Source organism: Gigantopelta aegis, chromosome 12, assembly GCF_016097555.1.
Source record: "Gigantopelta aegis isolate Gae_Host chromosome 12, Gae_host_genome, whole genome shotgun sequence".
NCBI classification, from domain to species: domain Eukaryota; kingdom Metazoa; phylum Mollusca; class Gastropoda; order Neomphalida; family Peltospiridae; genus Gigantopelta; species Gigantopelta aegis.
This window is the reverse complement of record NC_054710.1, coordinates 27,384,239-27,411,135: the sequence shown is the minus strand read 5'-3', so window position 1 is coordinate 27,411,135 and position 26,897 is coordinate 27,384,239. Positions and strand designations below refer to the sequence as shown.

The window sequence follows — 26,897 nt, the reverse complement described above, 5'->3', positions numbered from 1 at the left end:
CTGCTTCCGATAAGTTTCACTTGCTGAGAAGGAACGAACCCGTTATCACAGCTGTGTCCAAATTACAGACACTGTATGTATGGCATAATGGGGGGGGGGGGGGGGGGGGGGGGGGGGGGAACTGAGGATGGAAGTGGGACGATGGAGTTTGCAACCTGCAAACATTTATGTTTTTCATCCAGTTATTATAATAGACTATTTTTCAAACACACCTCGTTTTGAAATTCTTGTATCCGCTAAAAAAATAAATAGTAATAATAAAAAAAGAAGAAGTGCCCCAAAAACCCCAAGCACAAAAGTCACCAAACAAACTAAAATAAAACCATCTTAAAATAGCCCAAAACCCATTATTCAAAACATCGACTGCCATTTTTGTTCGTGATCCAGATGACAGGAAGTCACAGTTGTAGCGATTCACAGAGAAAAACAACAAGAAGAAGTTTGCTTATAATATGCATCCTGCCACACCTCATCAGTAATGTGCCCCCCCCCCCCCCCCCCCCCCCCCCCCCCCCCCCCCCCCCCCCCCCCCCGCACACACACTTCAGATATCATTCCTACGGGTCTGATATAGATAGACACATAGACAGATACATTGTTGTATAGGGTAGATACATACATGTAGATACAGAGGAATCGGTAGGAGCGACATACAGAAAGACTGGACATTACACTTACAAAAACACAGACAAGCCCTGCATGCATGTGTCTACACATGACGAAAACAACTTATAAGCGGCACATTAACAACACATGTGGTATTGTTCGTAAATAATACAATAAAAATGTCCACTTCAATAACGAGAAATCGGTTAACGTGATCTTTACCTAGATTATAACCGGTTATTAGGTTAAGTGATTTGTATTTAAGTTAACAAATACGTTACAATTCGACTACTGATGTGCTGTGAATCAATGTCCAGAAATCAGTCTAGAACAGTATAGATTTGTTTGTTTCGTTTAACGACACCACTACAACACATCGATTTATTAATCATCGGCTACTGAATATTAAACATTTGGTAATTTTGACATATAGTCTTAAAGAGGAAACCCGCTATATTTTTCCAATAGGGGCAAGGGTTCTTTTATATACACCATCCCACAGACAGGATAGTAAATACCACGGCCTTTGATATACCAGTCGTGGTGCACTGGCTGGAACGAGAAATATCCCAAATTGCCCACCGACGGGGATCGATCCCAAACTGACCGGGAGCACTTTACTACTAGGTTACATCCCACCCTCAGCACAGTATAGAACACACGTGTTTTCAGAATACAGGAATAAAGTCCTCAAGTTAAAACTTGCATGCAATTTTAGAATATAAAACGGCGTCGTGGTTAGGCCATCGGTCTACAGGCTGGTAGGTACTGGGTTCGGATCCCAGTCGAGGCTTGAGATTTTTTATTCCAAATACAGACTCCAAACCCCGAGCGAGTGCTCTGCAGGGCAACCCTGAGCGAGTGCTCCGCAAGGCTCAATGGGTAGGTGTAAACCACTTGCACCGACCAGTGATCCATAACTGGTTCAACGAAGACTATGGTTTGTGCTATCCTGCCGGTGGGAAGCGCAAATAAAAGATCCCTTGCTGCCTGTCGTAAAAGAGTAGCCTATGTGGCGACAGCGGGTTTCCTCTAAACAAAAACAGTGTCAGAATGACCATATGTTTGATGTCCAATAGCCGATGATGAGATAAAAAAAAAATCAATGTGCTCTAGTGGCGTCGTTAAATAAAACAAACTTTACTCTTTTTTAGAATATAACGACCGACTACATAAACACGCTTCACACCAATACGAAAACGAGCTCCAGCTCAGTCGGAAGAAAGAAGTGTTTTATTTAACGACGCACTCAACACATTTTATTTACGGTTATATGGCGTCAGACATATGGTTAAGGACCACACAGATTTTGAGAGGAAACCCGCTGTCGCCACTATATGGGCTACTCTTTCCGATTAGCAGCAATCTTTTATTTGCGCTTCCCACAGTCATGATAGCACAAACCATGGCCTTTGTTGAACCAGTTATGGATCACTGGTCGGTGCAAGTGGTTTACACCTACCCATTGAGCCTTGCGAAGCACTCACTCAGGGTTTGGAGTCGGTATCTGGATTAAAAAATCCCATGCCTCGACTGGGATCCGAACCCAGTACCTACCAGCCTGTAGACCGATGACCTGTCACGACGCCACCGAGGCCGGTAGCTCAGTCGGACGAAAGCTAGCCTGGCGTGGTTAGGTCATAGGATCGAATCACCGCAGTGGACCCATTATCTGATTGGAGTTTCCCCCGTCCCAACAAGAGCACCACGACTGGTATATCAAAGACCGTGGTATGTGCTATCCTGTCTGTCGTATGGTACATATAAAAGAAAACAAGATATGTTTTATTTAACAACGCACTCAACACATTGTATTACGGTTATATGGCGTCAGACGTGGTTAAGAACCACACAGATATTGAGAAAGGAAACCCGCTGTCGCCACTTCATGGGCTACTCTTTTCGATTAGCAGCAAGGGATCTTTTATATGCACCATCCCACAGACAGGATAGTATATACCACGGCCTTTGATATACCAGTCGTGGTGCACTGGCTGGAACGAGAAATAGCCCAATGGGCTCACCGACGGGGATCGATCCCAGTCCGACCGCGCATAGAGTGAGCCCTCGCTTTACCACTGGGCTACGTCCCGCCCCCATATAAAAGATCCCTAGCTACTAATGGAAACATGTTGCGGGTTTCCTCTCTAAGGCTAAATGGGAAGCGAATGGTAATTGCTCACTGTATGCATGGAAATAATCTACATGTACATGGTGCACATGACAGAACATTTTTCAATTGTTCATTCCAGGTTCGATTACAGAATATTATCCCATTGTTTTTAGAAGTAAAAGACTGGATATTTCCTTGAGAATTTCATTCTTTTAAGAAGACTGAATGATCTCTTTGGAATTCTATTGGTTTTACAAGACTGGGCGTTTTCTTTGGAACCCTGTTGTTTTGAGAATACTTTGGACTTTTTCTTCAGAATCCTATTGTTTTGAGAAGACTTAATTCTTTTGGTTTTACAAGACTGGACGTTTTCTTTAGAAACCTATCGTCTTCAGAAGACTCTGCACGTTCTCTGAACTCATTACACCATCACCGCCGCTATCCCCGCCACTGCCGTCCGCTGCGTGTATGGCCAGGTGAGTCTTGAGATTTCCACGCTGAGAGAAAGTCTTCCCGCACACGTCACACTCAAACGGTCTTTCTCCCGTGTGCACGAGCATGTGCTTCTTAAGGGACCCGCGCTCCGTGAAACACTTGAGGCACTCGTCACACTGGTACGGCTTGTCCCCCGTGTGCACAGACATGTGCCGGTTGAGCTGTCCACTCTGGGAGAATCCCTTGTGGCATACGCGGCACTCGAAAGGTTTCTCCCCAGTGTGTACCAGCCAGTGCTTCTTCAGGCTGCTGTAGTTGGTGAACTCTCTGGAACATATGTCGCACTTGAAGGGCTTGTTGCCCGAATGAAGCAGCAGGTGTGTCTTTAGGTATCCACTCTGAGAGAAAGTCTTACCACATTCGTCGCACTTGTAAGGTTTGCCTTTGCCGTGGACGAGCATGTGTCTTTTCAGGGTGCTGTTCTGGGTGAACGATTTCGAACAGATCTGACATTTGTACGGCTTCTGACCAGCGTGAACCAACATGTCGGCGTCCAGACTGCACTTCTGGGAAAACCTTTTAGCACAGATCTCACACTGGAATGGCTTCTGTCCCGTATGCACCAGCATGTGTCTCTTCAAATTTCCACTGTCCGAGAATGATTTCGAGCACTGATCGCAGCGGTACGGTCTCTCCCCAGTGTGCGTGGTCAAATGGGTCCTGAGATGCCCGCTCTGGGAGAAAGTCTTCATACACACGTTACACACGAAAGGCTTTTCCCCCGTGTGGACTAACAGGTGTCTCTTGAGGGTCCTGTTCTCGGAGAACGACTTGGAGCAGATTCCGCACTGGTATGGTCGTTCGCCTGTGTGGATGGTCATGTGGATCTTCAGATTCCCGCGCTGCGAGAACCTCTTCAGACACACGTTACACTCAAAGGGTTTTTCTCCCGTGTGCGTCAACATGTGGGTTTTCAGGCGGCCGCTGTCTGCGAAACAGTACGAGCAGACGGGACAGCTGTAGGTCTGGTCGCCCGTGTGCTGGATCATGTGCCGCTTCAGGTGGCCGCTCTCCCGGAACGTCAGCTCACACTCCTCGCATTTGTACGGTTTCTCGCCCGAGTGAATCAACATGTGACGTTTCAGACACTCCCGCCGAGCGAACGACTTGGTGCAGACTTCGCACACGTATGGACGCTCGGTCGTGTGCACGACCATGTGACTTCGGAGGAGCGTGCTGCTGGTGAAGCACTGCAGACACTCTCCGCACATATACACACTCTCCTCCTTCTCGGGATGAAGTGGGATGGCTTTGCCGTCTGTCGAGTTTTTACTTTCGAACGTTTCTGGCTGGTGCTCTGACGGTGATGGTGGAAACGAATCTCGCTGGTGCTCTGAAGGTGATGATGGACACGAATCTTGCTGGTCCTCTGAAGATGATAGTGGAAACGTATCTTTCTGCTGCTCTGAAGGTGTTGGTGGAAATACATCTTGCTGACATTCTGAAGGAGCTGGTGGACACACTTTTTGATGATGCTCAGAAGGTATGGGAGGAATACGACCAGGAACCAAAGCATCTAGAACCTTCTGGCTTGGTGCATCCAGAACCTGACCATCAGCTGATTCCTCCTTAACAGGATAACTCTTGTCCTTGTCCTTGTCCTCATCTTCAAAAATACAATTGCCCCTGTCTTCATTTAGCAACATTGGACAGTCCTCTGCTGGGAGTTTAGTATTGTAAAAGGATATGGTTAAATTGTCATCTGGGAAGTCTCCAGGGTTTGCCTTGTCACCGTTCACAGACATTATCTGTTGATTTTGATCAACAGCTGTAGTAACATCTTGTGGGTCATCACACAACATGTTACAATGGTTTACAGAAGACTTGCTCTGGTGTAAAACATCGTCTAGAGGATCATCATCATCATCATCACCATCACTCAACATCTCCCCACAACCTTTTACAGAAGACTTACTCTGGTGTAAAGCATTTGCTTTTGGGTCATCACCACCCTGACGTAAATTGTTACCACTGTTTTGGCCAGAAAACACTTTTTGAGGTGGGTTTAAAGCTTTTTCACTATTATGACTGGAAATTCCCCGTTTTCTCTGTACTGAAGTTCTACAGTTAGTGTCCATTTTAGGACTCTTACAGCAAGGTTCCTCTTTGATAGGTGAATGTTTTTGGCTGTAGTTTATAGGCATTTCCTCATCACAAGAACCTTTATCACATTTCTCAACCGGTGGTTTTTGCTGGTCGGTGTCACTGGAAATATTCTCATTGTTATCACTTCCCGCACCATCATTAAGACATTTATTGCTGTAAAGTACTGGAATGTCTTGCTGGTCATGGTCAAACACCCCGTGGCCATCCTCTACATCGTTTTTCTTTTTGACACAATGCGAATCTTCATTTTTATTTTTCACCATCTTCTCTTGTAAGTACATATTACTGTACTTTACTGGCCTTTCCGGCTGACCATGATGAAACAAAGCATGACTGTCTTTCTTTTTACTACAATGGTGCAACACATGGCTGTTCGCTGTAGGAGAATCACCCTGATCATCACATAAACTGAATTGCTTCTCCACAAATGGTTTGCCATTGTCATGCATTAAGCTATTTTTGCCATCCTTTGTCATACTGGAGTCTGTATCATGACTCATTTCCACAGAAGATGAACATGTATGTGGGTCATGGTGTAAAAGGTCATGATTTCCACGAAAACGTTCTTCTTTCTGGTGAAGGTTTTTCTTTGACAGATCTTCCATCCTACTGCAGTCAGAATCATTGTCATCATCCACTTGTTCCACCTTAACCTTTGGATGGTCCCGATTTGCAGTTTCTTCTGCTTGCTCCAGGGTGTCCTGTTCCAACACATGAGGATCTTTTCTATCGTTGTCATGGGTCGAGTCATCAAAGTCTCTCATACTGATGTTCCTGTAGACATGTTGTGGGAGGACAGGTGGATTTGTAGAAGTCATCTTTCTAAAATGAGAAAAGAAGAAAAAATATGTGAATTTAATGAAACCCTAATCTGAATCTGAATTCTCTGAATGCAGCCCTCGAAGTTTGGGTCAGGTTTTACCTCAGTTTGTTGAGTGCTCGTGTCACAGGATCCAACCACCTCGGTGGATCAATTCCAACCATTACATCACAACTGGTCAAAAGCTGTTACCAGTATGGGATTTCCTGTCTGTGGGAAAGTGCATATAAAAGATCCCTTGCTGCTAATAGAAACATTTAGTTGGTTTCCTCAGATGACTGTGTCAGAATGACCAGATATTTGACATCATATAGCCGATGATTAATTAATCCATTTGTACTACCATAATCTAGAAGCCCTGTCTGGCATGGCAATAGTAGTTATTTACTAGCCCAACATTGAATAATCACTAGCCATGGGAGTGGGGCTACCATAATCTAGAATCCCTGTAGATGAAAAGTTAATGTAGAGAGCTATCTAGTAGTGTTGTTAAACGAAACAAACTTTAAACTTCGACATTCACATCATTCTGCAATGGCAAGCTAATACAATATAATAACAAAGTAAATACATGTACATGTACCTGATAGAGATAACACAAAATCTGCAGAATTAAATGTCCTGCCTACCTTATTTCATTTCATTTCAACTTAAGGTAGGTTGCCTACCATAACATTTTTCGGTACGAAACACGATAAGAAATGGAACTGTTTAATATCCTACAATTAAAAAAAAGAAAAGAAATGTTTTATTTAGCGATGCACTCAACACATTTTATTTACAGTCATATGTAGTCAGACATATGGTTAAGGACCACATATATTGAGTGGAAACCTGTTGTCACCACTTCATGGGCTACTCTTTTCGATTAGCAGCAAGGGTTCTTTTATATACACCATCCCACAGACAATGTAGCACATACATGTACCACAGCCTTTGATATACCAGTCGTGGTGCACTGGCTGGAACGAAAAATAGTCCAATGGGCCCACCGACGAGAATCGATCCCAGACCGACTGCGCATCAAGCAAGTGCTTTACCATTGGGCTACGTCCTGCCCCTATCCTACAATTAAGGCACTTAATATAAATTGTCATAGGTCGCAACCATCACTGACTGCAAGCACCGGCCTCGGTGGCGTTGTGGTTCAACAAAGGCCATGGTTTGTGCTATCCTGCCTGTGGGAAGCGCAAATAAAAGATCCCTTGCTGCTAATCGGAATGAGTAACCCATGTAGTGGCGACAGCGGGTTTCCTCTCAAAATCTGTGTGGTCCTTAACCATATGTCTGACGCCTTATATCCATAAATAAAATGTGTTGAGTGTGTCCTTAAATAAAACATTTCTTTCTTTCACTGACTGCACTTCTTTGCCGCTAGATAAAAACTACTGCCGTCCGCATCCCTTACAATTAAGAAAATGTCCACGGCAAAGAATTACATGCTTTGAAAAACAATTCTGCCGCGAGTAATTGCAGGGGTTGCATCCGCAAAGCTCATCAACGACGCCAAAATATATACACCTGGGATACATTATGTGTCAATTCATGTGTATTTAACACTTTCAACATTTCAAATATACCTACATATAGAAATGTGCCGTGGAAAATGAAAAACTCCACAGCATTGCCGACTGCCGCGAGTAATTGCAGGGGTTGCATCGGCAAAGCTCATCAACGACGCCAAAATATATACACCTGGGATACATTATGTGCCAGTTCATGTGTATTTAACACTTTCAACATTTCAAATATACCTACATATAGAAACAAAATAACCTTTCAGATATACATTGTATTTATATAATTATGTTGCAAAAATTAAAAAAAAATTAAACTGCCATAAGCAGGTTCAAAATTACCATAGGTGGGCGGTTTCACCCATAGCAATTAAAACCAAATATTGCTGTGGGCAACAAATTCTTAAGTTCGAGCCCTGGTATTAGCATGGAGCAGGATGTAGCACTCGCTTGATGCGTGGTCGGTTCTGGGATCAATTCCTGTCGGTGGGCCCATTGGGCAGTGTTCGAGATTAATGGTATCCCGATATCCCGGGGATACCAGATTTTAATTTTGCATACCTGACTTCAAGAGCCCAGTATCCCACCAGGATACCACATAATGTTTGTTTTTTTTCAATCCTGAGTTTTTATTTTTCGTTCTAACAATGAACGTCGTCATTTAGGGACGTAGTTAAGTAACAGTACTTATTTTCAAGCTCGTACCATGGCCAATGCTACGCCGTAACAATATTTCTCCCAACTCGTACCCAGTCTAATGCTACACTGGAGCAATAGCGGCACAGTAAAAAATAAAATGGGAACTGCTAGGTCGATATTGTTTTTGTTGGGATGTTTTCTTCCAGTCTAAGTGTTCCTTAATTAGGCCTAGTAATTCCAAAGTCGATAAAATCACTGAAAAAAAGGACCCATTATGAAATGTTTTCTACCAACACAGCCTTTTTCATTTATTAAAATTAAAATTGGCTTGCTTGATATTTGAATGTCAGGTAAACAAAAGTAAAGTTTGTTCTATTTAACCACACCACTAGAGCACATTGATTTTTTTTTCTTATCAAAGGCTATTGGACGTCAAACATATGGTCATTCTGACAGGGTTTTTTTTGAGGAAACCCGCTGTCGCCACATTGGCAACTCTTTTACGACAGGCAGCAAGGGATCTTTTATTTGCACTTCCCACAGGCAGGATAGCACAAACCATGGCCTTTGTTGAACCAGTTATGGATCACTGGTCGGTGCAAGTGGTTTACACCTACCATTGAGCCTTGTGGAGCACTTACTCGGGGTCTGGAGTCGGTACCTGGATTAAAAATCCCATGCCTCGACTGGGATCCGAACCCAGTACCTACCAGCCTGTAGACCGATGGGCTAACCACGACGCTACCGCCAGGTAAACATATCCAAAAGTGGGATACTAAATTCTCAGGTGGGATACCAGATTTTGAACTGTTAGTATCCAACTGGGATACTGATCAAACATTTTCAATCTCGAACACTGTTGGGCTATTTCTTGTTCCAGCCAGTGCACCACGACTGGTATTTAACAAAGGCAGTGGTTTGTGCCATCTTGACTGTGGGATGGTGCATATAAAAGATCCCTTGCTACTAGTGTAAAGCGGTCCTCCCTCCTAACCCCCCCCGCCCCACCACCTTTCCTGTCCTGGACAGAGAAACCGGTTGAGGTCGGTGCCTGTGCCCAAGATAGGGGGGTGCTACAACAGCTTGCTCTGAATGTACACGTTAAACAATCCTTCCTTCCTTCCTTTCTTCCCAGTGTATAAATGTAGCAGGTTTTCTCACTAAGACTATATGTTAAAATTACCAAATGTTTGACATCCAATAGCCGATGATTAATAAATTAATGTGCTCTAGTGGCAGGGATTTTGCCGGGATATTTTCACAGGATCCCAATGCCTGATGGGATTGGGAAAATTAGCATGAATAAACCATACTTGGGATATTTGTTTTAGACCACTGAATGATACAGTAGAAACTGATAAATTAATTTATTGGAACATACATAATTAAATATATGAAGAGTTCAGGCACAAAATGCGATATAAACCATTTTCTTTCTTTTTTTAGTTCAAGCTATTACTGTATGTCAGTAAGGGCTAATCGTAGGCCCGCTGATTTGCCGCAAAACACGACTGATCCTTATACGCGATATATGCCAATTAAAAAAAATCACTTTTACTGAAGATGAAAAAAATTGATATATTGCGTTTTGCACCTAAACTCTTCATATATATATTGAGAATTTGTAGGACAGAAATGGGAATTTTCAGTGCCACATTCTTTTGGGAAGGGGCCTATGTTCAGACCCACAGAACATCTGGATAAATCTCTGAGTGGTGTCATTAACCAAACCAATCTTTGGTATCAGCATATATGGCTCTGTGAAAATCACTGAGAATGTGGTTGTAGAATTATGTACAAAGTTGTAATGTAAAACCAAAACCAACAAAAAGAAGGAATGTCATTGTTTAGGTTTCCAGTACGAATATTGCTGATTAAAATACAGTAGAATCTCATTGGGTCGAACTCGGAAGGGTCAAATACACCCAACTCTCGAACCAACAATGAAGGAAGGAAGGAAATGTTTTATTTAACGACACACTGAACACATTTTATTTACGGTTATATGGCGTCATGACATATGGTCAAGGACCACACAGATACTGAGAGAGGAAACCCGCTGTTGCCACTTCATGGGCTACTCTTTTCGATTAGCAACAAGGGATCTTTTATATGCATCATGCCACAGACAAAATAGCACATACCACGGCCTTTGATATACCAGTCGTGGTGCACTGGCTGGAACGAGAAATAACCCGATGGGCCCACCAACGGGGATCGATGCCACACTGACCTCGCATCGAGTGAGCGCTGTACCACTGGGCTACGTCCCACCCCTCGAACCAACAACGAAGTCCCGACTTACACTTGCACATTGTTGACCGAATGAACTATCCGATAGGTCAAACATTTTCTTGAGCACAGACAGGGTTTGAGCCAACAGGATCCAACTGTATGTATACATGTATTATTTAGGAGATAACCATGTGGCCTTTTAAGATTTGTGGGTGTTATTGTCTATTTGGTCCCGCAAATGTCATTTTGGACCGAAGGCAGTAGCCCGAGGTGAAAAATTAAACATTTGCGGGCATCACAATGATGTCACTTTCTAATGATGCCATTAGCTTTCCAGGTGTTATACCAGTGTTTGAGATTAAAAATTTGGGCCAGTATCCCAGTTGGATACTAACATTTCAAAATCTGGTATCCCACCTGAGAATTTAGTATTATATGGTATCCCGGTGGGATACTGGGTTCTTGAAGTCTGGTATCCAAAATTAAATTCTGGTATTCCCCGGGATATCGGGATACCATTAATCTTGAACACTGTATACTGAAAACATGGAATGGCTGCCTACCACTGGGTAGGCACCGATTCCCACTCCAGGGCTCGAACTTAACAACGGCAATAACAGCAATTGCCGTCGGTGACATAAAAACTGGGGGTGGGGGTGTCACCAATGGCACTTTTGTGCCGTCGGATAAAAAGCTCCCGACCAACGGCAAAATGTATAAATGTGTATAAACATTATCTGTGAGTATTTAACACGGATGTTTGGGTCCTGGTTGGACTTATTTGGCGTTTAGTTGGTACCACGTGATGGAACCATATTTAGTCATGTGCGTACCATGTATTGTTGTATAATATACGTTTTCACTGCATTTTGCCTCCTTGCTTTCGACGTTTGGCAGCCCCATTTGTCAAACCACCCCTGGTATGCAGGTATATTTTCCACATTTTATTATTGTTTTCTCAACTTTGGACCCTAACTACACATTAATATTTCATTTGATTGAGATAAGCTTTGTCATAAAGAAACATCTATAGGTATATACTTCAAATCAAATAACAGTTTGTATCTGTGATAAATAATCAGGGAGTAATAGTCCCCCAAAATATAAAAAATATCATTTCCAATGAAAAAAAATAAAACTTTAGGGTCCCCTGGTCAGAAACTATGACAGATATGTACAAAATGAGTACAATTATAGATTCTAATACAGCAAATTGCAGTTTGATATCTTTATAATTAAAAAAGTTACTAGCATCCAAAAAGCCTCCGAAATCACTTGACAATTTCACGAGCTCCTGTACGGGGGTTATAAATGTAAGTTCATTTAACTATCAAGGAGTTGAGCCACAAAGTCAAAACTTGGTACATATATAGCATATGCACAGGAGTTGCTCATGTTAAAAGCACATGATGCTGGGTAATAGCCCACATGGTCAAACCACCCCTGGTATGCAGGTATATTTTTCACAATTTATTTTTTCTTCTCAACTTTGGACCCTAACTACACATTAATAAAACATTTGATTCAGATAAGCTTTCTCATTAAGAAACATCTATAGGTATATACTTCAAATCAAATAACAGTTTGTATCTGTGATAACTAATCAAGGAGTAATAGTCCCCCAAAATATAACAAATATCATTTCTGAATGATAAAAATCTTTAGGGGTCTCCAGGTCAGAAACTATGACAGATATGTACAAAATGAGTACAATTATAGATTCTCCAGGTATGAATTAGCTAATATAGCAAATTGCAGCTTGATATCTTTTTATCCCACAATCTTCATTGGCAAGATATGATGACTAGATAAATCGCTATATTTTTGGTCACTGACTAAAAATATAAGTCACGTGACATAACCCCGACTCGACTCAAGTATTTCAGACTAGATTTTCAATAAACATACTATTTAAATCATTTGTTTTAGTACAGTAAATACAAATAACTTTACGTTTTGAGACAACAATACCAAACTTGTATATGTATAAATTTATGAATTACAGTTTAGAAATGCTTTTCCAATGTGACAAATGTATCCAGTGTCTTACAAAGAATGACGTCATGTATCTTGTATGACGTCATACGGCAAAAGCCTTGCTAGGTTGACGATACTCGATTTGCGGACACAAAATTGGATTAAATAATGATTCTCCGACTATTCTTGTGGGATTGCAGGATAAAAGAAATAACTGGTTACTGTCTTAAGATAGCGGCTTTATCCTGCTCAGGTCAAATGGCGAATGCAGCTCGGCAGAGCCTCGCTGCATTCGCTATTCTAACCTTCGCAGGATAAAGCCGCTATCTTAAGACAGTAACCAGTTATTCCCTATATAATGAATTAAGTTATTCGCAATCAAAAGGTGCCCGAAATCACATGACACAGTCGCAAATGTCAAAAATGGGACAACGGGCCCTGCATTTGTATTGCACAAAAACCTGTTGCTTTGGACTAGGACACTCAACCCGACAGAGCTCCATACACACTTGTTGACAGGTGTTGATTGTAACCAGTTGCAAACTCTGGGTCCTTTGTTTTAATTGGAGTGTAATACCCTGATGGCTCTCTCACCAAGAATGATGTTTTTGTTTAGGCCTACGTCTGTTTAATCTCTTGACCGCCTCAGCGACTTTGACAAATGTCTAGCCTAGTGGCAGTGGATTGACACTACTGTAGGTCCGACTTCAGTGACTGGCCATATATATATACTTAGGCAGACTTTAAAATCACAGACGTCTGAAACACCAGCCATATTGACCACTATTTATTTATTATTTTAAATCATGCACGAGATACCGATGTCTGGGCAGGCCAGTCCACTTCAAGGGATAGGAATTTGTTACCATAATAGAAATGGATGGGTGCTTCGGACCAACAAGAATGACAAAAGTGGGACTGACAAACACACATTTAAAAAAAAAAAATTCAGTCTCAGAGATAGAGAATCAGTCCCAGACTGGGAAAAAGGGCTTTTCCCCACCACTGCAACCCCAACAAAATACACCAGGGGCAAAATGACACACATAAAGGGTGATATGACCTTACCGGTGTACGAAACGAAATGAAATGGCCTATTTAGCATTAATAAAAAGAGTAATCTTTGCAGCAAATAAATATGACTAAAAGGTTATTCTGTTGCATGTGGACATATTTCAGATGTACAAATGTTAAGCCATGTCAGTAATTTTTATCCAGTGGCACAAAAGTGCTGTTGGTAATGCTCATGACCCATGGCAATTTTTATCTCAATGACGCCTATTGCCATCGGTGCCGTCGTTAAGTTCGAGCCCAGAAAAGCTGATACAGGAAATGGAAAATCCGTATTTTTCACCACTGGTCTGGTCCGGTGACCAGGTATTGTCCAACAATTAGCTATGACACAGGCAATTTTACTCCTTTGTTCGGCGATCCGCAACATTTTACTATACCACGAATAAGTAAATATATCAAGCGATGCTTTGTCTTTCAATCTGCAACACAATAAAAAATGTGATGTCTTACCCGAGAATGGGTCACGCCAAAAATTGACAAAAATCCTACACGAACCTTCCAACCTCATTACATTTTTGTATTTGGTGTGATCTCCTCCATTGATATTAGAGCATCTACTCTGTTTAGCATACTATGAATGAAAGGAAAGAAAAAAAAAGAAATGTTTTATTTAACGACGCACTCAACACATTTTATTCACGGTTATATGGCATCAGACGTATGGTTAAGGACCACACAGATTTGGAGAGGAAACCCGCTGTCGCCACTACATGGGCTACTCTTTCCGATTAGCAGCAAGGGATCTTTTATTTGCGCTTCCCACAGGCAGGATAGCACAAACCATGGCCTTTGTTGAACCAGTTATGGATCACTTGGTCGGTGCAAGTGGTTTACACCTACCCATTGAGCCTTGCGGAGCACTCACTCAGGGTTTGGAGTCGGTATCTGGATTAAAAATCCCATGCCTCGACTGGGATCCGAACCCAGTACCTACCAGCCTGTAGACCGATGGCCTAACCACGACGCCACCGATGCCGGTACTATGAATGAATAAATGTTTAACGACACCCCAGCACGAAAAATACATCGGCTTTTGGGTGTCAAACTATGGTAATGCAAACAAATAAGGTGATGATCAACATCAATATAAAAATTCAAGATTTAAAGAATTGTGCAAAAATACAAATATCACAGATAGATACTGACTTTTATTCAAAATTTCAGTTTGTGCTGTATTGGCCATTCTCAAAGAGAATGTTACACCCCTGCACCACGGTAAGGTTACAGCACGCGCAGGGGTTTAGCATACTAAGTCTTGTTTGATTTAAATGATTTTCAAAAGTAAATTATAAATTATTTATTTAAATATAAAATACGAACAGAATATCGGTTTTGAGGGGCATAAGCGTATCCAGGATGACAAGGGCATAGATTTATTGGGGGGTTTTTTAATAAATAAAAAAAAAAATTAAATTTTTGTTTTGTTGTTGTTGCTTAAAAGTGGATTTTTTCTTTTCTTCTTTTCTTGTTTACTTCTTTTCTCTTTTTTTTTTGGTATAACTGGAGAAGACAATTTCATTGTGTTCTGATTATTTCTTTACCACCCCCACTCCTACGGTCATTTTGTATAATGTTCTTTTGGTGATTGGTGTTTTATTTCATTATTATAACTATTTATGTATATGTGTACATATGTGTGTTTAATGTAATAAATGTGAGAAATTGGCAAATGATGTCTTTTGCATTATTTCTATGTTCTTTTGGTGATTGGTGTTTTATTTCATTATTATAACTATTTATGTATATGTGTACATATGTGTGTTTAATGTAATAAATGTGAGAAATTGGCAAATGATGTCTTTTGCGTTATTTCTATGTTCTTTTGGTGATTGGTGTTTTATTTCATTATTATAACTATTTATGTATATGTGTACATATGTGTGTTTAATGTAATAAATGTGAGAAATTGGCAAATGATGTCTTTTGCGTTATTTCTATAGTACAATACTTCTAAAAACTACGATATGCGTGTACGACATGCACAATTGTCATTCTTAATGGTGACCATATATTTAGCGGTATCTATCAGTATAATGCATTATTATTACTATAGTACAATACTACGACATGGCCAACTATCATACTTAACACGCATATAATGTGTCACAGCATGCCCCGTCTATCAGTCTAATAACTCGGCCCAGAGTTGTCTGGGCCGAGTTGTCCCACAGGCCGAGTTGTCTGGTCCCTATTTTCCACTAGGTATGACTCTAACGCCTTCGATATCTGGAGTGTGGGTGAGACGGTGGGTGAGGCAATTTCTAGAGGAATGGGAAGCCAAATCAATTTCTTTTTTTATATAGGAGTTATTCCCCTTATACCACTAATAATTTGGAAACCCCCAGCAATAACGTTAAAGTTTGTTTTGTTTAACGACACCACTGGAGCACATTGATTCACCGTCGGTGGGCCGATTGGGCAATTTTCTGTTTCAGCCAGTACACCACAACTGGTATATCAACGGCCGTGGTATTAGTGACGTAGCCGTGTGTGTGTGTGTGTATGTGTGTGTGTGTGTGTGAATGTGTGTGTGTGTGTGTGTGTATGAGAGAGAGAGATGGTGTGTATGTATGTGTGAGAGGGTGTGTATGTGTATGTGTGTGTGTGCTGTGTGTGTATGTGTGTGTGTTTGAAACTATTAAATTTTATAAAAATCATCCAGTACGCGCGCACACACACACACTCACACACCCACGCACGCGCGCGCACGCACACACACACACACACACACACACACACACACACACATACATAGTGTTGGTTGCCCCACCCACTCCCTCAATATAAAATCCTGGCTGTGCTAATGCGTGGTATGTTATCTGTTTGATGGCGCATGTAAAATACCCCTTGCTACTAATGGAAATATGTAGCTGGTCTCCTCTTTAAGACTATATGTCAATGATTATCAAATGTTTGACATCCACTAACCGACGATAAATAAGTCAATGTATTTTAGTGGTGTCGTTAAATAAATTAAAAAAACCCTAGCTTATGTGTATATAGTGTATTTTAAACCGTTTTTATTTAATGCCACTTTTTGGTAGGGGAGCATCCAGGCTATTCCTCACGAGGAAAAGGTGATGACGGGGAAATGGTCAAATTTGGATGAAAAGAGGAAATTAGGGTGAAATGCTTAGCAGGCGTGAAGACAGTGGTGGAAGTGGGAATTAGATTCACTAAAAAACAATCAATCTCCGTGTAAACGGACTTGCTATCAAAGGACCATATGCATGGGAAGCAGGGGCCATCCCTCCCCTACTCTGAAAACACACACACACACACACGTACGCGCACGCACGCACGCACGCACACACAAACGCATGCACACTACACACACATACACAGGCAGACCGACACACACAGACAGTCACACGTACACGCACGCGCGCGCGCACACACACACACACACACACACACACACAGAGATACGCAAGAAACAACAACGAAACACTTTTGTGTTCGACATTTTATTTTGAAAGTAAATTCATAGAACAAAATTTCCAAAACTATTGCCATTTGTGAATACGTCGAGCCAAGCCAAAACTATCATTCAGGATTCATTTTATTCACGTCGCAGACCGGTATGCAGATCGTTACACAATATTCTAAAATGATGAATACTAGTTGCAAAGCAACGTTATGATGAATTGACACTGTTGAAATCAATAGGTTTTGTCCATTCACGGATTTGAATGAATCTAGGAGCGTGACGTAGCACAGAGGTAAAACATTCGCTTGATGCGCGGTCGGTCTGGGATCGGTTCCCGTTGGAATCCCATTGGGATCTTTCTCGCTTCAATCAGTGCACCACGCCTGACATATCTAAGGCTGTGACATGTGGTATCCTGTCTGGGAAATGATGCATATAAAAGATCTGTTGCTACTAATGGAAAAAAAATGTAACGGGTTTCCTCTCTAAGACTATGTCAGACTTACCAAATGTTTGACATCCAATAACCAGTGATAAATTTAAAAAAAAGGTTTGTTTTGTTTAACGAAACCACTAGAGCACATTGATTTATTAATCATCGGCTACTGGATGTCAAACATATGGTCATTTTTGACAGTCATTGAGAGGAAACCCGCTACATTTTCCCATTAGTAGCAAGGGATCTTTTATATGCACCATCCCGCAGACAGGGTAGTACATACCACGGCCTTTGATATGCCAGTCGTGGTGCACTGGCTGGAACGAGAAATAGCCCAATGGGCCCACCGACGGGGATCGATCCCAGACCGACCGCGCATCGAGCGGGCGCTTTACCACTGGGCTACGTCCCACCCCCAGTGATAAATAAATCATTCACCCAATAGCCGATATGTATTTTTGTGCTGGGGTGTCGTTAAACAAACATTAAATAAATCATTGTGCATCAGGCGAACGCCTTAGGTTACACACCACCATTAATTACTCCATGCAGTTCAATACAATTTCTATGTCAGAATAAATTCTGTGAAAAATACAACTCTGTCGAGAGGGTCATGTGACTACTCATTTTAGGGAGTGCTCTCAACTGACAAGTACCGGATAAAAACAATCAACATAGGACGACTAAGAAATTTTTCAATTAATGGCCCCTATGCCCGACCACCGCCTCGTGTTGCTGTTAAACACCATACAACTTGCACAGTTGTTATCAGTTAGTGCTACATAGAACAAGTTACTTCAAACCAGTGGGTTATTTAAATACTACAGAGGTCAGCCTACCTGTAATCATCAAAGAAAGATTTCAAAAAGATTTTTTTTTTTATAAGGAACTATTTCCTAAACCGGACTATATTAAGCTGCTACAGCAAATAACGACACGACAAATGGTGGTGTGTTGCCTTTATCTCTGGGCTACGCACCGCCCCTAGCAACCCTAAGAATAAAAGTGTTGTCTATTAACTGGTTTGAAGTAATCATCTAGAGACATAATTACACAAACTATTCACACAACAATACACATAACAACCGTAAGAATATAATATTCGAAATAATCTAAATGCCCTTACATAAACTGTTCACACAACAATACACATAGCAATCCCAGGGGTGTAGCGTGATCTGGATCTGGGGGCGTTCGAATATGAACCAAGTGGACCTTTTTCTATTTTGTTTTTGCACCACCCGAACCCCCCCCCCCCCCCCAGCCTACGCCCCCTGAATCCTAAGAATAAAGGTGTTAGCCATTCAATGGTTTAAAATAATCTAAAGGCAGAATAACACAAACTATTCACACAACAATAAACATAGCAGCCCTAAGAATAAAGGTGATATTCATTCACTGGTTTGAGATAATCTAAAGGCAGAATGACACACACACTGTTTACAAAACAGAACGAATCTAGAGGCAGAAGTACACAAACTGCTTACATAACAATACACATAGCAACCCTATTAAGAATCTAGATGTAGAATTACACAAAATGTCCACATAGCAACAAACAGAGCAACCCTAAGAATAGAAGTGTTATCCATTCACTTGTTTGAAATAATCTAAAGGCCGAATTACACAAACTGTTTCCACAACAATACACACAAACGGACGGGTCTATTTTACAGTTCTTTCTGTCGTTTAGACTTTGTAAGTCCAAGCAGTGGTATTTCTCCATACAACCCTGCAACGAAATTAATATAATAACAACAATAATAGCAATAATAATAATAATAATAATAATAATAGCAATAATAATAATAATAATAATAATAATAATAATAATAATAATGATAAAATATATAATAATACATGTAATATTATACATATATATATATATATATATATATATATATATATATATATATATATATATATATATATATATATATGTTTATTTATTTATTTATTTATTTAACGGATTTGAATCCTCGTGTAATTGTGTATAGTTTTGTGTACGTGTACCTTGCCATATTTGACTGGAATATGTGACTGTGTATAAAATCATATGACTGTGTGTGGCATGGTGTACGTGTACCTTGTCATATTTGACTGACTGGAATCCTCCCCGTGTGACTGTCGTGTAGCACACTTCACCAAACCCGCACGTCAGTGGATCGTTCAACTCGAGACAGCGCTTGATGGTCCACGCCGCACTGCACGAGTAACACCGGATGTCGTCTGCTCCTGAAAGAAGGAAGGAAGGAAATGCTTTATTTAACACCGCACTCAACACATTTTATTTACAGTTATATGGCGTCGGATATATGGTTAAGAACCACACAGATATTGAGAGAGGAAACCCGCTGTCGCCACTTCATGTGCTACTCTGTTCGATTAGCAGCAATCATCCCATAGACAGAGTAGCACATACCATGGCCTTTGATGTACCAGTCGTGGTGCACAAGCTGAAGCGAGAAATGCTCCTGAAAGAATATATTAAACATTTCCATTACACCAAATTAGTTGCCACTGACCCTGCTCTTAAAACTGTATTATCACAGACTGTAAGTGCGAGAGAGAATAGAACTTTATTCAAAATGACAAACGAGAGAGACAATTACGTTTAAGAAAAGACCAGTTAAAAAAAATCCCCCCAACAACCCCCCCCCCAACAACAACAGCAACAACAGAAAATACACCCTCCCGCCAATCCCCCCCCCAAAAAAACCCCCAAAAAACCCCAACAACAACAACAACAAAAAACAAACCCAACAACAAAACCCCCCCCCAAAAATAACAACAACAAAAACCCCCAAAACAAAACAAAACAAAATAAACAAACAAAAAACAAACAAAAAAACATCACAAAACAAAACAAAAGATAACGAAAAACAAAGAAGAAAACAACAACAAAGAAACCACAATAAAGCAATGAAAGAAACTAACAAACTCATACCTCTCAAACAATTCACTGGTTTTGTAATAACTTCCATTGTTCTTTGTTTCATATTTTCCCCGTTATCTAATTTTAAAATAAATAAATCAATAAAATTGGAATGTTTTTTTTTATGAAACCACCACGGTTATTTAGTGCTTAACATTATATGGTCATTTCGAAACTTGGCCTGTCGTATACAGTTCGAGAGCAAACCCATAAGCCTTTGATATACCAGTCGTGTAGTAGTTGGAATGGGATAAACATCCAATATGTCCCTTGAGGTCGATCGCACCGCGCAACATTCCGAGATTTGTGGTTTTACTTACCATTTACACAGTGAAACTCCACCAAAACGAAAAGCATTAGGGAAAAGATGGAGCATCCATGATGGTATGCACAGTATCCTCTTCTAGGTGACATATTGCACAGTTATATCTTGTTTTCCACCATTGATAACAGAGCACTCTATGTCTTCGTTATAGTCAATATCTCCGCGACGTTTTGTGACATAATATTTTTACGACGTAAAGATTTGGTATGTCTTAATACCCTGTTGACACCAAGTGTACAACTGAGTTATTTGTCCTTGAAAAGATTAACTTATTGTCAATCCAAAAAGGTATCCTGATTAAAAAAATGAATAAAAAAAAGTGTATGTGACACGACGTTATCAAAGACTGACGGTACAAACTGTGATTTCCGAGTCTATTTACCTGGTGTCTTTTGCTCAATGGTTTATTACTGCATGTGTTACCGTAAACATCTTAAATAACAACTCTTATGAATAAAATTTAATATTGCGTTGTTATGTACATTTACACGTATTAAGAAATAACTCGAGGCCATACAAAAATAAATAATTACATTTTAATTTGTACTCGCTAGTAGGATAAAGGCACGCCCCTTTTTATTGATCAAAATAGAAAAAAAAAGAAATGTTTTATTTAACGACGCACTCAACACATTTTATTTACGGTTATATGGCGTCGGACATATGGTTAAGGACCACACAGATATTGAGAGAGGAAACCCACTGTCGCCGCTTCATGGGCTACTCTTTTCGATTAGCAGCAAGGGATCTTTTATATGCACTATCTCACAGACAGGTTAGTACATAGCACGGCCTTTGATATACCAGTCGTGGTACACTGGGTGAAACGAGAAATAGCCCAATGGGCCCACCGATGGGGATCGATCCTAGACCGACCGCGCATCGAGCGAGCGCTTTACCACTGGGCCAAAATAGTTTTATATATGTAGGCTATGTAGGCTACAAGAAAAAAACCCCAGGCTGGGTGAATCACAAAACACTGTATATACATATTTTGATTTAGTATACAACGCTTGGAAGAATATGCAGGATACTGACGAAGGAGGCCATTTTGAAAAGAAAGCACGGTGCTGGCCACGCCCACATTTCTGAATATCACACTTCATTACAGTACATGGTTCCAAATGGATTTTTCTAACTCTGCTAAGTTTGAAGCAACACATATTGGATGTCGCTTTAAATAGTTAGCTATATATAACGATGGCGGCCATTTTGAAAAAGGGCGTGTTTTCACAAGGGTTAGCCAGCAGGTCTCAGTGATCTAAAAAAAAAAAAAAACTTGTTTAAAACTTAAGTCCCCATACTTTTGTCACGAATCCTTCATAATTGTGCCTACTGCTGACACGTTATTACTAGTTATTGACAATGAAATGGCTAAATAAATAAACTTTAAAATCTTAAAATACCCTAAGATGACATGACGTCATCCTTCTGGTGAAATATATGCCATAAACATGTATAATTAGCAAAATTCCGGACTGAAAAAAAATTCATCCGCGTCTCCAATTTGAAAAAAAAAGGATCAAACTCTAGCATATGTTTATTACTAATGGGCTGAGACGTAGCCCAGTGGTAAAGCGCACGCCTGATGCGCGGTCGGTCTAGGATCCGTCCCCGTCGGTGGGTCCATTGGGCTATTTTTCGTTCCAGCCAATGCATCACGATTGGTATATCAAAGGCCGTGTTATGTACTATCATGTCTGTGGGAAGGTGCGTAAAAAATATTCGTTGCTACTAATGGAAAAATTTAGCGGGTTTCCTTTCTACGACTGTGTCAAAATTACCATATAGCCGATGATTAATAAATCAATGTGCTCTAGTGGTGTCGTTAAACACAACAAATATTATTTTACTGTTGGCTAATGGAAAGGAAAGTAATGTTTGTTTAATGTATGATACTTGGTCTGGCTAAAAGAACCGTTAATCTCACATCAGGGCTCGAACTTAACGACGGCAACGACGGCAATTGCTGTAGGTAGAGAGCATCACCGATGGCACTTTTCTACCATCGGTAAAGCTCCCCAACAATGAAAAATATATACACCTGGTGTACATTGTCTGCCAATATTTAACATTTGCATATTTGAAATGTGTCTAGATAGAGCAAAATAGCCTTTCAGTCATGTTTATTTGTCACTTTTAATTTTTTTTGCCATAGGCAGGCTCACAATAGCCGTTGGTAGGACGTTTCACCCATGGCAATTCTTTTAAAAATTGCCGTGGGACACAAATTCTTAAGTTCGAGCCCTGTCAAATCCACCTTTCCATAGACACATGAGTCCTTGTTGGATGATCGATTCTGAAAAGAAAACCCTGTTAAATTTTGTTTTGCTTAACGACACCTCTAGAGCACATTGATTAATTAATCGTCGGCTGCTGCATGTCAAACGTACATGTAGCCTTCAGAGAACACCAGTTACGTTTCCCCATTATCAGCAAATGATCTTTTATATACACTTTCCAACAGACAGGTCAGCACATACCATGGTGTTTGATATACCAGTTATAGGACGTTGGTAGGGACGAGAAAAAAGCCACAATTTTTATTTGTGTAATGTCTAGTTAAGTTGCTTCATTGCTTTTAAACGTTTTGCAAAATGTCAACATTATTGCAAATGAGAATTAATATGTACAGTGAAACCTGAAATAATTAAATTTCCGTTACATTCATCACATTTTATATTGGTGCTTTATCTTATTGAGCGTTAGAGAAGAAGAAGAAGAAGAAGAAAAAGAAGAAGAAGAAGGAGAAGAAGAAGAAGAAGAAGAAGAAGAAGAAGAAGAAGAAGAAGAAGAAGAAGAAGAAGAAAGAAAGAAACGTAGACTGCCCGAAAAGTAATTTTTATTTTTTATTTTTTTAACGACATCACTAGAGCACATTGATTTACTAATCATCGGCTATTGGATGTCAAACATTTGGTATATTTGACATATAGTCTTAGAGAGGAAACCCGCTATATTTTTCCATTTAATTTTCATTTCAAGTTATTTTTGTGTTTATATCCAATTAAGGTTCAAATACGCTGTCCTGGACACACATCTCAGCTATCTGGGCTGTCGGTCCGGGACAGTGGGTTAGTTGTTAATTGGTTAGTGGTTAGTGAGAGAGAAGAGGGTGTAGTGGTTTTACACCTACCTAATGAGCCCTTAAGAACTCACTCTTGGTTGGAGCCGGTACCGGGCTGCGAACCCTATACACGGTAGTCCGATGGCTTAACCACTGCGCCACCGAGGCTGGTATTTTTCCATTAGTAACAAGGGATCTTTTATATGCACCATCCCATAGACATGATAGTACATACCAGGGCCTTTGTTACACAAGTTGTGGTGCACTGGCTGGAACGAGAAATAGATCAATGGGTCCACCAACGGGGATCGAACTCAGACCGACCGCGCATCAAGCGAGCGCTTTACCACTGGACTACGTCCCTCCCCTGCGCGAAAAAATAAAGAGACACAGCCAAATAGGCGATTTCATTACAGTTAGTAATAAGAAGTCTTTTGTACCGATTCGTTTTCTTCACAATAATCGTAGTCGGACACGTCGTGTGGCGACAATCTGCACACAGATTATTAACTTTCAGATTTTATGTCACTTGTGTGTGAACGAATTCGTCATTCTATTTCTACAGGCGCGGATCCAGGGGGAGCGCATTCCTCCCCCATCTTCAAAGTCTCCACCACCACTCCGCAAATACTATATTTATTGCATGAATGCAAAATATTTCTTTCTTTTTAGAGGGAAACATGCATTATCGTGGAAGACAAGCGCGGATCTTCGGGTGGTATTGCGGGTGGGGAGGGGGTGCACCTCTACTTCTCTGCCCGAATTTTGATGTGCCCTTAATTTTTAGTGGAGGGCATGCAATAATTTTTTCGGGGGGAATTGCCATATAGATAATGCATGCTAGCAGGGCCGTACCCTCCGGGGGGGGGGGGCAGGGGGGCAGCTGCCCCCCCCTGAGAATCTTGTCCTTTTTTTTTTTTTATATATATCTCCAGTAATAGCATAGAAATGTTTAATCTTTATAGTATGTTAAAAATTATTTATAAAATTTAGTGCCCCCCCATGGATTTTGGTCAGGGTACGGCCCTGTGCTAGTGAACGTTTGAATATTGTACGAGCACTTTGAAACCCCTGCATGAATACTCTAAGCCCTATTTTCAAAAGAAATCCTGCATCCGCCCCTAGGTTGTGCGTTTTTTTTTTTTAGATATATTTTATAATTATACAGGTGCGGATCCAGGCAACTACTGAAATGGAAGTTGTATATTAGCGTTGTACGCACATTAAAATAAGTGGATTTTTTTTTTCATCGTGACCCCCTCCCTGATCCGCTCCTGTTATAACGCACTTTTTGAGGTTGAAACCAGCCCCTCCCTAAAACAATCTTGTAGCCGCACCTTATTTACCGACTACTCCAATACGTGACAGATAGTCTCATTTTCCTGGGATAAATATCTTGATAAATATCTCGCATGTGAGGAACTCTCGATTATTGACCCACTTCAAAGGACGACGTCACGTGACGTACTTTCGGTTGTTTATAGACATATATATTCAATACACCCTCAGAGAATTTACCGTAATTATTGTAAAAAAAAGAAGAGAATAATAAAATAAAAAAAACCCAAAACAACAACATCGCTTCAGTTTGACATTTTATTTTTTATTTTGTCTTGAGTAGGTATTCTTGATTCTTCCTACGACCCTTTCAGACTGACCGCCCGTCTATCCGTCAGTCTGCATATCTGTACATGCACGCAGACAACACATACACACACATTTACACACATACATAGATGTAAGGCCACATAGACATGTATATATAAACATGAACGTATACAGATACATTTTCATTTCAACTTATTTTCGTGCTTATATCCAATTAAGGTTCAAGCACGCTGTCCTGGGCACACACCGCAGCTATCTGGGCTGTCTGTCCAGGACAGTGGGTTAGTTGTCAGTTGGTTAGTGGTTAGTGAGAGAGAAGAGGGTGTAGTGTTCTTACACCTACCCATTGAGCCCTTAAGAACTCGCTCTGGGTTGGAGCTGGTACCGGGCTGCGAACCCTATACCTACCAGCCTGTAGTGCGATATCTTAACCACTGCGCCACCGAGGCCGGTTATACACACATTTACATACAGATACACACATTTACATACAGATACACACATTTACATATATACAGGAAGGAAATAGTTTATTTAACGACGCACTCAACACATTTTATTTACGCTTATATGGCGTCGGACATAAGATTAAGGACCACACAAATATTGAGGGAAGAAACCCGCTGTCGCCATAATTTTCATGGGCTACTCTTTTTGTTTAGCAGCAAGGGATCTTTTATATGCACCATCCCAAAGACAGGATAGTACATAACACGCCTTTGTTATACCACATTTACATACAGATACACACATTAACATATAGATACACATATTTGCATACAGATACACACATTTACATACAAATACACACATTTACATACAGATACACGCATATACATACAGATACATGCATTTACATACAGATACATACATTTACATACAGATACACACATTAACATATAGATACACAAATTTGCATACAGATACACACATTTACATACAAATACACACATTTACATACAGATACACGCATATACATACAGATATACGCATTTACATACAGATACATACATTTACATACAGATACACGCATATACACATACAGATACACACATTTACATACAGATACACTTGATGCGCGGTCGGTTTGGGATCGATCCCCGTCAGTGGGCCCATTGAACTATATCTCGCTCCAGCCAGTGCACCACGACTGGTATATCAAAGGCGGTAGTATGTGTTATTCTGTCTGAGGGATGGTCATGGGCGTACGACCCGGGGCGGGGGGGGGGGGGCGGGGGGGGGCGGGGGCAATTACCACCCCCCCCCCCCCAAATTCGGGCAAAACAGTGGGAAAATTCGGGCAAATTTTATCTGGGTAAAATTTCGGGCAAATCAACCCCTCCAGCCCCCCTAAATCAAAGAGTCCCCATACGCCCATGGGGATGGTGCATATAAAAGATCCCTTGCTGCTAATTGAAAAGAGTAGCCCATGAAGTGGCGACAGCGGGTTCCCTCTCTCTATATATCTGTGTGGTCCTTAACCATATGTCCAACGCCATATAATCATAAAT

General features: G+C 40.8%; 2 protein-coding genes across 2 annotated transcripts; both read right to left on the bottom strand.

Moving 5' to 3' along the window:
• Window positions 1-2,539: 2,539 nt before the first annotated feature.
• On the bottom strand, window positions 2,540-14,085 carry LOC121386354 (zinc finger protein 12-like). The gene is made up of 2 exons (XM_041517234.1): window positions 14,033-14,085; window positions 2,540-6,142 (listed from the first exon to the last, which is right to left on the bottom strand). Exon 2 carries the CDS (start codon window positions 6,136-6,138, stop codon window positions 3,094-3,096), a length of 3,045 nt encoding a protein of 1,014 aa, XP_041373168.1. The 5' UTR covers window positions 6,139-6,142; window positions 14,033-14,085; the 3' UTR covers window positions 2,540-3,093.
• Window positions 14,086-18,739: 4,654 nt separating this feature from the next.
• LOC121386370 lies at window positions 18,740-20,868 on the bottom strand. Its single transcript, XM_041517255.1, has 3 exons — window positions 20,707-20,868; window positions 19,538-19,686; window positions 18,740-19,183 (listed from the first exon to the last, which is right to left on the bottom strand). Exons 1-3 carry the CDS (start codon window positions 20,798-20,800, stop codon window positions 18,983-18,985), a joined length of 444 nt encoding a protein of 147 aa, XP_041373189.1. The 5' UTR covers window positions 20,801-20,868; the 3' UTR covers window positions 18,740-18,982.
• Window positions 20,869-26,897: the final 6,029 nt, after the last annotated feature.